We start from the raw sequence: 14,939 nt of genomic DNA on the forward strand, positions 1-14,939 counted from the left end.
CTCATTGTTTACGATTTTAAATTAGATTTAAAATTCGTTGCCAACGTAATAATAACCTACAGGGTCACAGACAAAGAATGCTTGAAGGATTATATAATTTAAATTGGATTTAAATTAAGTTAAAGTAATTTGAATTATTTATAATATTAATCAAGTTTGACTTAATTAATTAGATAAATAATGATATTCGAATTTACTAATATTAATTATGAAATTTATTTGTTAAATAATTAAGTAAGACTTAATTATAATACAAATATGAATTTCAAATTAATAATAACTCCTAATTAGTTAAGAGTTATAATTCGCTTTTCTACTCTCTATATAACATCTCTTGTGTGGCTGATTTTTTTGGGAGTGCAAAAAAAGACTTTTACTAAAACCCTAACCACCAAGAGAGAAGATGGAGAAATTAAGAAGAAACGAGTTTGTGCTAGTACACATCCAATCCTTGAGTTCAAGTATTCGTGTGGATACCGATATAGCGTAGATCGCGAGAGCGGGATGCGTGGTGATTGAACAAGCTTTGGATCTCCATCAGTCAACCAATTGGTAAAACTTCTTAAGGTAAACAATCTGATCTACGAATTATATATATGTTTTTCGCATGGATCCTGCGGCGGGTTTCGAAAATTATGATTTTTACGTTTTTAATTATTGTTTCCGTTACGTTTATGTGCTCGAAACCCATCAAAGAGGACATGGTCCTCATTGATAGCAGGTCTACTCATAATTTAATCAGTGACAAAGTGGTTGGTCTACTGCAATTGCCAATCATTCCAACTAAACCGTTTAATGTTAAAGTGGCTAATGGCGACCCACTACCATGTCGTGAGAAGTTTGAAGATGTGAATGCAATGATTCAAGGTATACCATTCTATCTTACTCTTTTTACCTTACCATTAGTGGGCCTGGATTTGGTGTTAGGAGTCCAATGGCTAGAGCAATTGGGAACAATCATGTGTAACTGGAAGAACCTTACCATGGAATTTCAATATGGGAGTCAGCACCATACATTGCACGAAATTGGTAATCAGCCTATTAAAGCTTCATCTGCAAAAGCGATTTCCAAAGAGCTTAAACAAGGACACTCTGTATATTCTATTTACTTTCGGGCAACAAACGAAGAGTCTAAGGCTTCAGATAAAGAGAAGCAACAAAATTTACATGATGATATGGAGCCTCTATTAGAGGTGGCCAAACGGGCGGTTAGCCCCGCCCCGGCTCGCCCCGACTCGTCAAATAAACCGTATCAACTCAGCTCGTAACGGGCCGAATCAAACTCGGCACAATTCGCAAAAAATAACGGGTCGTTTATGGGTTCAGTTTCCAGGATTCGATAATCGGCACGGCACGACACTCTTAACCGGCACGAAACAGACCCGACACACGAACCCGCTCGATTCGTTCGACCCGTTCGAACCGTGAACCCGCGAACCCGCTCGATTCGTTCGACCCGTTCGAACCGTGAACCGTGCGAACACGCACGCGCCTGGACGTTCAAAAGCTGCCGCGTTCTTCCTTTCAACTCAGTCTGCAACTTCTGCAAACATTCATGCCTGCAACTTCTGCAACTCAGTCTCTTTTCTTCTATGTAACGTAAACCTGAGCCTCTAACGTCTTTTTTTTTTAATCTCTCAAGTCCAACGGCTAATATTTTCTCCCTATAAAATTTGCACCAGCTTCATTTTTGTTCCACAGGCCACAAAGCTCTCTCTCTCATTCTATCTCACTCTCACAATCTCTCCTCTCTCATTCTCTCTCACTCTCACAATCTCTCTTCTCCTCGCTCACTAACTCTCATTGTAACAAAATTCCGACGACCTTGTAATTATTCCGGCGATCTTATAAATTTTCCGGCGAAAAAATTAAAATGGAAGAAGGAAGGGGCACAACCTCATCACACGGTTCAACTCAAGCAACAAGTATGAGACCACCTCGACCCCTACAACCTGGTAAGTTATTATTCATTTTTTTATGTTTAAAAAAAATATAATTTCGATTATTATTCATTTTTTATGTTTTAAAAAATATAATTTCGATTATTATTCGTTTTTTATGTTTTAAAAAATGTAATTTCTATTATAATTCGTTTTTTATGTTTTAAAAAATATAGTTTCGTTCGACTTTTAGTATACTTAGTTTTTTATTTTTTTGTTTTTAAAAATATTTGTTCTTTAAATTTATTTTTCTGTTGTTTGCTAATAATGCGAATAATTCAAATATATACTTATTTACGTGTTTTCGAAATAATTTATATATATGGTTATTATTGAAATAATTCGAATGTGTGAGTTTGGTGTTTCAAATTTTGTAAGCCATCCGAATTAAAAAATTTGTAAGTTTGGTTATTATTTTTAATTTTGCAGGTAGTGCTTCCAGTGCAAGACATCAATCACATGTTTGGAATTATTATTCAAGAGAAGCAATGGAGGAAGATCCGAATAAATTTAGAGTGTTTTGTTTACTTTGTATTCAAAATGGTCGAAATCCACAACCTTTTATTCACTCTAAAGGCTCCGGTACGGGTACACTTGATCGGCATTTACAAAAATATCACGACATTACGAAGCAAAGTCACGAAAGTGGAACCGCGCGGGGAGGTTCACCACAACAAACACAAATGGGTGGTTTTGTGACATCGTCTCCCGGTGGAGGTATGCCTTTCGTCTATAATAGAGATAGAATGATTGAATCTTTTGCTACTTATGTTACACTAGACGAGTTACCTTTTTCTCACGACGAGAGTCCGAATTTAGAGCATATGATTAAAGAATCAATAAACCCGGCATTTAAAAAAATTTCTAGGAATACACTTAAACGTCACACACAAAAACAATATTATTCTAAGCGAGCACAATTAATTGAATATTTTCGTGATTTTGATGGTATGGTTTCTTTAACTAGTGACTGTTGGAGTTCAAGTCAAGGTGAACCATTTATTTATGTTACGGTTCATTGGATTGATTCCGAATATTTTTTACAAAAACGAATAATTGCTTTTGATGTTATGGATGAGTCACACACCGGTTATAACATAAAAACAAGAATAGTGGAAACAATGAACGAATTTAATTTATTTCACAAGGTGTTTACGATTTCTTTGGATAATGCTTCGGCAAATGATAAAGCTATTTATTATATTTCACAAGATATTCCTACCGTATTAGATGGCGCTTTCTTGCATATTAGATGTTGTGCACACATACTTAACTTATCAGCACAAAAGGGGATTTCACAAATAACAACTTTTTTATTACCCATTAGAAAAATAATTAAATATTTACGTATAGCACACACATTAAAGAGACAATATAAAAAATTATGTAGAGAAAACGGGTTACTACCCAAAAAGTGGGGTATTGATTGTCCCACGAGATGGGGTTCGACTTATAAATTACTATGTGATGCAATTAAATATAAGGTAGTTATCACGGAGTTGTATAATTCTGATCCAAGAAACCAAGTGGAGGATAGATTAATTGATGAATCTCAGTGGGCATTGGCAATTATGGTACGTGATTTGCTTGAGTGTTATGCACATGCTACTAAGATTTTTTCTTACGTTTACGAACCAAATGCACATCATGTTATTGTTGAGTGTGTTAATATTGTTACTACTTTAAAAGAATTTGAAAAAGATCAACATTTTGGTTCAATTATTGTTGATATGAAAATTAAGTGGATAGAATATTTTACTGAATTTCCTTATGTTTATGGTGTTGCATGTCTTCTTGATCCTGGTGTTAGAAAAGAAGGTTTAGAAAATATCCTAGAACATTATTACATGGTGCTAGGAGTTTCATATAATCATATTCTTTATGTAACTAATTGTTTAGATTTATTACATCGTCTTATAGATGTATATACTCCCAAAACTCCAAATCTTGTATTACCTAAGACTAGTAATAGTAGTAGTAGGTTCAATAGTAAAGTGATGGATATCCTAACTAAAAAACAAAAGTGTAGAATTTTCACTACTTCTTCTGCACCTACAACTTCTTTTAGCATGACTAGAGAGTTTTTTTCTTATCATTATGAGTTAGATGAGCATTTTTCAATACTAACATGGTGGAAAAATCATGAGAACCAATTTCCGGTGTTAGCTAAAATTGCGAGGGACATTTTAGTAGTTCCCGCCTCTACAATTGCTTCTGAATCCGCTTTTAGTGCCGGTAGAAGAGTGTTGGACGAGAAGAGATCAAGTCTATCGCCGGATGTGGTAAAAATATGTGTTTGCAAAAAGGATTGGGATCAAGCCGCGAAAAGACAACAAGGAAGGAAAAAAGACGACTCGGATGGAGAAGAAGAGGTTTGGATGACAATGGACACAACATCGGAATCAGGCATGTCAACAACCGAACAAGAAGAAGAAGAATTTGAATAAATGAAATAGTAAAATGATAGAATATTTTAATATTGCATTTTTTAATTTTCTTTTAATTTGTATTTTGTTCAAAATGTAAAATGCGGTTTGTTCCGTTTTTTAGAGAGGAGTCCTCTCAAATCAATTATAACATTTTTTTAATTAATAAAATTTATAGAGGTACCGTCCTCTTTTCTTTTATTTATTTTAATACATGTTGATATTAAAAAAGATAAATATTTAACATAATTATTTATTATTATTATTATTAGCCGCAAATAATAATAATAATATTATTATTACTTTTGTAGCTTAACAGAGCAGGTAATTATCATGTGTATACATCAATTGTTAATCTCCAGTATTGCTCAAAAATAAACACGCTCAAACTCGCATAACTCGGAAACCACCGACTCGCCCGGCGGCCAACACGCGAGCTCGTATAGCTCGTACAAACCGCGAGTTGTACGCGAGTTTAATTATAATGATTCGGCACTAACCCGGCACGGACCGTAACATTGAACGTGCCGGCCACGAATCGGCTGATACGGAACCCGCCCCGCCGGAAAACCGGCCCGGCACACACGGCACGCCCGTGTGGCCGCCTCTAGCCTCTATTGAGACAATTTGATGACATCTTTCAAGAGCCAACACAATTGCCCCCTGCCAGAGAAATTGATCATTGCATCAACTTAAAGGAAGGAACGGAACCTGTCAATGTCATACCATACAGGTATGCCTATTTTGAAGAGGATGAAATTGAAAAACAAGTTCATGACATGTTGCAAATGGGGTTAATAAAACCTAGTACCAGTCCATTATCATCACCTGTTCTCTTAGTCATAAAAAAATGGCTCCTGGCGATTTTGTACAGACTATAGAGCTCTCAACAAAGTCACAATCAAAGATAGATTTCCTATTCCTACTGTTGATGACATGTTAGATGAACTACACGGAGCTTCCTATTTTACCAAACTGGATTTGAGGTCAGGCTTTCATCAGGTTCGTGTAAACACACTAGATATTCATAAAACTGCATTTTGTACACACAACAGTCATTATGAATATTTAGTTATGCCATTTGGGATATGTAATGCACCCTCCACGTTTCAAGCTATCATGAATTTGATTTTTCGACCACATCTTCAAAAATTCGTACTAGTTTTTTATGATATTTTAGTTTATAGCCCCAACTGGACTATGCATCTTGAACACGTTCGAAAGGTTTTTGACATTTTAAGGCAACACAACTTTTTTGTCAAGTTAAGCAAGTGCAGTTTCGAGCAATAGGAACTTGAATATCTGGGCCACATCGTCACTTCCCAAGGTGTTAAAGTGGATCAAAATAAAATTGCAGCAGTTCTCAAGTGGCCAAGTCCTTCCAATGTCTCTTAATTACGTGGATTTTTGGGTCTTACAGGATACTACCGCAAATTTGTGCGTAATTATGGTGTCATAGCACAACCACTTACAAATCTTTTCCGAAAAGGCAAGTTCAGCTGGGATGCAGAAGCAGATGCATCGTTCAACGCACTTAAACAAGCTATGACTTCAACTCCAACACTTGCTATGCCTAATTTTAATGAGCCCTTTGTTATTGAATCAGATGCTTCAGGTGAGGGTATTGGTGTTGTGCTCACTCAACAAGGACGACCGGTAACATTCATGAGTCGAGCTTTGGGAGCCAATAAAAATTCATGGTCTATTTATGCCAAAGAAATGCTCGCAATCATTCATGCTATCAGCATATGTAGACCTTACTTGCTTGGACATAGATTCTTTATTCAAACGGATCACAGGAGCCTCAAATGCTTGCTCAAGCAACGTAATTCAACTCCGGAGCAAGAACAGTGGGTAAGTAAATTATTGGGATATGACTACAAAGTCATTTATAGGCCTGGTCGAGACAATGCAGCTGCAGATGCACTCTCTCGGGTGATGAACAATCCTAGTTTGGTTGCCTTATTTGTACCTGAGACGTCACTATGGGATGCCATAAAAAATGAGGCTGTCGGGAACTTATATATGCAGAAAATCAGCAAATCAGCAAGTGATGCCCCAGGTAAACCTTATATGTGGCGCAATGGCTTACTTTGTTATAAAAACCGAGTTGTTCCTCCTCACTCTTCTATTGTTCCGCAATTACTAAAAGATTTTCATGACTCACCATTGGGAGAACATTCAGGAGTCTTAAGGATTTATAAAAGAATGGCACAACAATTTTATTGGCCCTCTATGTATAAGGATATCCAAGGCTATATAGCTTCCTGTGATGTATGTCAAAAGAATAAAGCTGACACTTTATCACCAGCAGGACTACTTCAGCCACTACCAATTCCCTGTCAAATGTGGGATGACATAACCATGGATTTTATAGAAGGTCTTCCCCTTTCGAATGGAAAGAACACAATCCTGGTGGTTGTTGATCGGCTAAGCAAATCGGTATATTTTATGACCTTATCTCACCCCTACACAGCGAAGATGGTTGCTGAGAAGTTCGTTGAAGACGTGGTCAAACTTCATGGCATGCCTAGATCCATTGTCAGTGATAGAGACCCTGTTTTTTATCAGTCACTTCTGGCGTGAATTTTTTAAGTTTTCTGGTAAACTTAAAATGAGCTCGGCCTATTACCCACAAACCGATGGTCAATCAGAGGTTCCCAATCGCTGCGTTGAACAGTATCTATGTTGTTTTGTCTCTCAACAACCAAAAAAATGGAGTACCTTTCTTCCATGGGCAGAATTTTGGTATAACACGGCCTATCATGCATCGACTGGCATGACACCATTTCAGGCCCTCTACGGCATGTTGCCCCTATCTATTCCCTGTTATCAAACTGGAACCTCTTTTGTTGATGAAGTCGACAAGACATTGACCTCTCGTAATGACTTGTTAAAATAACTCAAAGAAAACTTACATGCTGCAGCCAACCGTATGAAGCAAACGACTGACTCCAAACGACGAGATGTCCACTTTCACATTGGAGATTTTGTTTATCTTAAGCTGTCAGCATTCTGTTTTTCGCAGGGCCTCACAGAAGCTGTCAAGTCGATTTTATGGACAAATGTAACGACCCGCACTTCCTGACCATTAATTCTAAACCAAAACTAATACAAAACAAATTATTAAACCGAAATTCTATTACAGAGGTGTCTATTACAAACGCGCAGCTAAAACCGAAAGTCCAAAGTTCATTCTAGTCCAATCCTAAGTCCTCGAACTCCAATGTTATCCAACTTGAAACTTAGACGAAACCTGAAATTGTAAGAATGAGCTATACAGGCCAGCAAGAAACCAATCGATCCAACTAGTAGGCCAAGTAACATGAACACATATAACAAAATACGATAATCTATACGATACGATGTACAATATACAAAACAAACATTTTCGATACACATTCTTATTCTTATTCGACACACACAATACACATATCACATAAACAACAATTATTCAAAATCAATAACTCATGCCACGACCACTACAACCCGGTGAACGGTCCTAAATTTTCATAAAACTGTCACTACAATCCGGTGAATGCGGTCCTAAGTTCTTATTCGATATTTTCACAAACCATGGCACAAATCAAAGATCTCAAATTATCGTCTAGACATCACATATACACATCGATACATATTCTATATCACATAATAATATCAAATATATGATCACTTAGCCCAAGTTTTGATAATCAAATATAAACGCACAACACACAATTTTAAAAACACTAGTAAGATCGATCGAAAACTTACCTCTAAAACTGATCAGATCTGAATATAGTCTTTTTGACCCTCTAAACGAAGTTATCTTGGAAAATACAAAGCACGAAAGTTGTAGAGAATGAAAAGACAGCCCAGAATCACTGAATTCTGACTTACTATGAATTTTCTACGAATTTTACAAGACTGCTGATTTTTGCTGAGAAGAGCCCTACGAATTTTATTAATTAAAACGAGGAGGACGAATAAGGTGTATTTATAACGATACAAAACCCTATATCTTAATCTACAAGTTATCCATATTAGAATTGATCCAAATTTTAGGTCCATTACTCTAATTCAATTTTAAATCCTAGTCCTTATCAAATTTTAATCCTTTTTATTTTATTATTCTATTATTAATCTAATTCTAAAAATTAGAGGATATTACAACAGTATATGGTCGAACCCAAAATTGGGGCAGTTGCGTATAAGTTTGGGCTTCCAAATGGATCGAGAGTCCATCCTGTTTTTCATGTATCGTTATTTGAAAAAAGGATCGGGGATGCTGAGGTGCGCAATAACGAATTACCTCTTATCACAGATGACGGAGAAATTGTCATGGAACCTGAAGCAATTCTGGATACGAGATGGTTCAAAAAAGGGTCCAGTTTTGAAGAAGAACAACTTGTCAAATGGAAGAAGTTACCTGTTGAAAACGCAACTTGGGAAAATGCAAAAGAATTGAAGGACAAATTTCTTACTTTGAACCTTGCAGACAAGATTCCTTTGAAAGGGGGAGGTATTGTTTGATAAGCCAAGAAGATCTACAAGAGTGTCCAAACCAAATTCCAAGTTCTTTGGTTAAATATGTAGTAGTTGCTCCTTATCTTTATTTTGGTAAGAATAGGTCAAGTAACATATTTTATTTTTATTATGTTAATTAGCTAAAATAGTATCAGTAATTCTTAAGATGTGGATAAGGGAGTGAAAATAGCAGTTGTGAGTTTAGTGGAGAAGTGGGTCTGTAACACTGTATTTAAAGTTCTTGTGCACTAGTTTTCTTTTATGATGAATGAACAAACTTTCAAGGTCATTCTCGCCTAAAGTAGAAAATTCTTGTTGTTACGGTCCCAAGGCCTGATCGGGACCAATCACACTACTACCTTCACTATCTGACTATCTCGCTGCCGGTTTTAATATCTATTACATGACTAGAGATTTGCACTTCAAATCGCTAAGGTTACTTGAATTTTTCATCAAATTAGGGCTCAATTGATTTTGAGAGAGATGGGGATACGAGATGTTCTTGTTCGTTCTTACAGCATCCTCAAATCGATACGACGACAACAACCTACTCACAAGCTTTGTTTATCTTCTTTCTCCACTGGTAACTAACCCTCCTTCCCTCATCTCACCTTCTTTCTTATTCTATTTCATTTCTCATTTTTTATCCACCTATTAATCCCTTAAACCCGAGCTCTATATTTCTTTAATTAATCATTCATTATATTTAAAATTAATCTCCTGCAATTTCATTTGCTTATTATGAATTCATTACACGTAGTTGTGGTGTCATGTTTACTTAATATGTTATTTAATTAAAGTCAGCCAGAAGCCTCGCCACACGAGTGTATAAAGGCTGTAACTCTGATTGGTTTATCTGATTGTTATTTACACTGGGGTTCCCTGTTGCTGTTAGTTTCCGGGTATTATTTATTTTCTAATTGATGTATAATTTATTGTTTTTCCCCGATGTTTGCTGCTTCCCTAATTCAAGTAACCCTTCTCTTAATTTGCTCAAGTTTTCTAGTGATTTTGGTTATAATATCTGAAATGGCAGGCTTAAAAAAATTTGTGTTTCCTTTGAACCCGAAAAGGAACGAGTGTACATATCGGAACAAGTTGATAATGCAACTGAAGCCTTGAACTATTATAACCAAAAATTGGTGGTCAGTTTCTCTCAAATGTTTTTGTTTGCTTTTCTTTAAATCAAATCATGATTTACCATTTTGTTGGATTCTCTTGATCGTTGTTTATGTTATGTTTGCCTTGATGTAAAATTCATAGGATGTGGGTTATAAAATAAAATATAAACTGGTGAAGCCGGGATTCCTTACACGTGTGATGCTGCTAGCATGCTTTTCCATATCAACTTCACGGCGAAGGTCGCTGATGATGCTACTGCTCGAGAGGAGACTTTTTTTCTCTGAAATAACAAGTACCAGCAAGGTTTTCTCTTGTAAGATGTGCAGGATCCTGGAGCCAAACGAGTTAGTTTCAGGTTTGTTTTGATATTTATAACAAAAGATCTGTTAAAATTTCTAACAAGAGACAATGCAGGTAAGATGTTAATGGAGGACGGTCTCCTATCTGAGGTTATTTTAAGGCTTCCTGTCAAATCTTTACTCCGATGCAAATCCATATCCAAAGCCTGGTTTTCCCTTATTTCAAGCCCTTTTTTCGTAAAATCTCACCTCAATCGTGCAATTAATACTAGAGCTGCTGATGAAACTCTCATCGGACACATATATAGACTTGCTGAATATTCTTTTCATGACGTAGACAGCTCGTTTGCACTCTTCCATTAGGTTCTGCTCTTCATGCGACAAAACTTGAATTTCCTCATTGTCTAAGTAACTCACAGGGCGTGGATTGTAATGCTTCTATTATTGGTTGTGATGCTGGAAGTTTTTATGTTTCTGTTGATGCCTCTAATGACACAACTGATGATGATAATGTATTTGTTGAGCATGCTAATTTATACCTTTGGAATCCATGCAACTAAACGCTCGACACTCATACCTCCGCATCCTTTATAGGGAAATGATATCACTCGAGTAACTTTAGGCTTTAGTTTTGATCACATTAAAAGATCTGTTATGCTATCAGTTTGCATCCATAAATCCCTATTTATAACTCATGATGTTTCTGTTTTCAGAAATATGTATGTAACATACACCAACAATTAATTCTAATGGTCTTTATTCAGGTGGTGATGGACAATGGACTGGCACAAATATCTCTGTCAACTCCTGGAGGTATGATTGATGGAATTCACAATGGAATCAATAACTTGTTGGAACCTGAATTAGGTCCAAGCTACAGAGGGTAAAATCTAGCACATAAACTTATAATTGCTCTCACTCGATTTCTGATCCTTTGCTCCATCATATTTTGTTGTGTTTGAAAATTGAAAAACAAGTTCTTGCATACACAAATGTTAAGACAATCCATAAATCTCGAGAACTAATATTTTTGCACTTAATGTCTGCGATTTTTAAATATCTGCATAAAAATTAATAGATTTTACGATTCTTGATCCTTCGTATGTTTGTCTTTGTCTATACTCATATTATTTTAACCTCTGTATTCAATTTAGGTTTTTCCAGTCTTTTAAAGTTCATGATCTTGATTAAGTTGCATTATTTTAATATCTTTATTTGATAGCTTGATTTAGATACTGGGATCTAGTTTGGAGCACGAACGAAGTTAATGTATTAGTGTAACAAATTAGCTACTTAGCAGTAGTTGGCAAGTCAAAAGTAAGTCATGTTTATGGCCTATAAAGTACTACAGATGTACATGTTATTCTTTATGCAGATGATCCAAATCTCATGTCCCTACATTCGGACACTCTTAAACTTAAGGCTTTTGTAAAAAAATCAGTGAATTAAAGATTTGAAGGATAATAAACAAGGATCCTAGTGAAAGTGTGAAACATAACATGCAACATGGGATGAATTAGGATGGTACTATTTTCTAGACAGCTCTCTCTATATCCTTGGTATTAAGGGTCCAAGTCTTAAGGTTCGTCATTCATCATAGTCTGGTGCGGGGGTTGGATGTAACCGATGGTGTTAGACAACTCTCTCTATATCCTTGTTATGTTTTAAAGTTTTATGTTTTGCAGAACGAAAAGGATGGAAATGACAATTGACCGACAGAGTCTCAAATAGCAATAGAAATGCATGAAAGCTAAAGAGTTTGTCTAAACTTGTTGAGGTAATATTAAAGCTACGTAGGCTGTGCATGGGTTTTAATAAAGACAACTATTTACTCGACCCTTTGTGTTCCTTTGTGATTTATTTCTTTAGTGTACTTTTGGTACAGAATGGTCCCGTGGCAGAGCAGCAACAAGATTCTACAGAAATGGGTAAAATGGAAGCCAGATTTGTTAGCACAGCTGAAGAATCTGAAACCTGTGCCCTCTCTTCTCCGTGATGCTAAAGTAGCTGATCACTGGTGGCACTCCTAACAAGCTCTCTAAGATGTTAGTTTTTGTTGTTATGCTTTCGTATTTGTCAATAAGGCAGCTATGATTGGCATTATAACTTGATAAAATTATAATAGGTTATGATTGACATGAATATGCTATGATTGGCTGCCGATACCAAAAACATATCATCCTAACCTAGTTAAAGAAAAATATTTAATTGTAATAGTTTGATTAGATATTGACAACCTCATATGTTCTTCTTACATAGAACAATAACGAGTGGGATGATTTTTGCAGGAGCATTACTTGGTGGAGAATGTTTACCATTGGACTTGGTTCTATGTCTCTCCTAAATCTTTTCTGGGTTTGGTAAATTAGTATTACCATGTACAAGTATTGCGATGTAAATTAGTTGGTTTAATTAGTTAAGTTAATTACGATTCTCGTAATTTAGACTTGTAATGTTTGTACTTAGTAGATTATGAAGTTTGGGATGTATTAGATTTATGTAGTATATTTAAATTTTACATCGGTTTTATGAAATGGTATTGTTGAATGAATCATTGTGTTAATAAATTTGTTTTTGGGATTGCATAAATATCAACAACACATTTTCATTTTTTTCATTAGCAAAGTGTTACATTAGCTTTATAAAATGTTACAATAGCAAATAAATGGTATTATTTGCTTTATAAATGATTTCTTAATGAAATGGTTTCGAAATTGTTTGAAAAATGTTGCAGGGATGAAAACATAAAAAGCCAAAAAGAAGAAAAGTGGAGAAAACTTGTTAAAGAAGATCCATCTGAGATCGGCTAATCAGGATCAAAAATCTTGCTTCGATAAGTTCTGCTTTATTATACGTATTTCTATATTTTAATAATGAGTTTAGGAGTGTATGACTAGATAAATGTGTTTGCATGCAATGTGTTTTCCTTGTTATTATTCATTTATGTGCACTAGCATAATTATCATTTGTCTATGTCTTCTAATTTTGGAGAAAAATAGTTAATAAATTTTCTATAAAGAAATTTGATTGATTAACTTTTTCAAATTAAGGTGTCTCTTCATATTTCCCCTCTCTCTCATTTTTATAAACAGTCAGTTCCTCACCCTTTTCTTTAGATTTTCAAAACCCACTCATTCTCAACTTCATATCTATCTCATCCTCCTCTCAACTCTAAAACTTGAAACCATGGATTTTCCGATGGATGTCTATCAACTTCTCCTTGAAGTCTTTGAAGAATAAAGATAAGAAGACGGTTATCAAAACATGAGAGAATCATTAGGATTTCCAATCTTATGGAAACAAGCTGAAGGAGGCCAACAAGAAGAAGACAACCTAGTTTATGATCTATTTTCTTTTGTTGTCTTTCCTATTCAACTTAAATCTTTATCCATTAATGAAAGATCATTTCTTGCTCATTTCTCCCAGTTTTCAACTCTAGTGATGTTCTTGATTGAGTTTGAGCGACAATTTTATTTTGCTCTTTTATGTAGCTAAATGAATGTTAAGTTGCCATTTTAGTCTCTATCATAATTAATTAAATCTTAAATGATTATACTAAGCATGATAAATGGAACTTACTATTGTTGGCTATCATTCTCATCCAAATCGTGATGTTATCGAGTCCGACAATGGAATGTTATATTTTTTAACATGTTGTGCTTATTGATACATGCTCCTCTGAATGTATCAATGTTTAAAGTCAAAATTAATCATATTTAAACAAAGTTAAAATTGAACTAAACATATTTACTCACTATATCTAATTTGCCAATATTTTTGAGCTTAACATGCATTAATCTCTGATATAGTCAATAAATTGAATAAATTCTGACATCATTAACTATTAAGATAAATATGCATTTTGAGATTTGTGACAAATCATGTATGACAACAAAACAGATTTGTCGGTTAAAATATCACTTTGACAGTTTTATTTCAAAGAGATCATAACAATTCTATGACACTTATGGTTATCAGAAACTAGTAACTTGGCCTTGGAGAGTAGTAAAAATGCATCACATAAGTTACTAAACTCTTATGATCTTTTTTGAACCATAAGTGATCAGATTACAAAGAAACACAAACAAGAAAATAAAACCTGTGAGTTGAGTGAAACAATGAAACTCTCGAAGCCAAGTTAATTAAACTCTGATCCTTGAGTACAAAAACTACATGTCTTTCATTAGACACTAATGAACCAAATTCTAATATCTTCATTAGTTTCATGCAATAAAAGAGTTAGTAGTGAAGTTACACATGTATAAGTGAGAGCACATCGGTTGAAACATCTTTTATCTTTCAGAAGAAGTTGTCAACACTGTGGCGCCCTCCAAACCCGGGTCAGAAGTTTGGGGTCCACACACACACACACCTTATTTATAACCTGCTTATAACAATAATAAAGATAATAATAATAATATTATGTTGTGACCCTACTTACCAACTATCACGGACCACAACAGGTTAAAGTATGCACACAACCACACACACACACACTTATATTACAAACGCCCAAATCCCAAATATTCAAACTTACAACCGAATATTAAACATTATTACAAACTTGATAAACTTAAATTATTCCAAAAGCTGTCAGCTAGCTTAACTCGATCAACCTGGACCCCTAGCTCTCACATTGGATTGGG

The 14,939-nt window shown here is 35.1% G+C and overlaps 1 protein-coding gene across 1 annotated transcript; it reads left to right on the forward strand.

Annotated features, from left to right (window-relative positions):
• The first annotated feature begins 8,524 nt into the window (after nucleotides 1-8,524).
• LOC141679589 (uncharacterized) lies at nucleotides 8,525-12,844 on the forward strand. Its single transcript, XM_074486052.1, has 10 exons — nucleotides 8,525-8,872; nucleotides 8,945-8,965; nucleotides 9,334-9,455; nucleotides 9,673-9,774; nucleotides 9,909-10,017; nucleotides 10,136-10,349; nucleotides 11,058-11,106; nucleotides 11,979-12,070; nucleotides 12,179-12,338; nucleotides 12,582-12,844. Exons 1-8 carry the CDS (start codon nucleotides 8,525-8,527, stop codon nucleotides 12,022-12,024), a joined length of 1,011 nt encoding a protein of 336 aa, XP_074342153.1. The 3' UTR covers nucleotides 12,025-12,070; nucleotides 12,179-12,338; nucleotides 12,582-12,844.
• The last annotated feature ends 2,095 nt before the right edge of the window (nucleotides 12,845-14,939 follow it).

Source organism: Apium graveolens, chromosome 8 (genome assembly GCF_009905375.1).
Source record: "Apium graveolens cultivar Ventura chromosome 8, ASM990537v1, whole genome shotgun sequence".
In the NCBI taxonomy this organism is placed as follows: Eukaryota; Viridiplantae; Streptophyta; class Magnoliopsida; order Apiales; family Apiaceae; genus Apium; species Apium graveolens.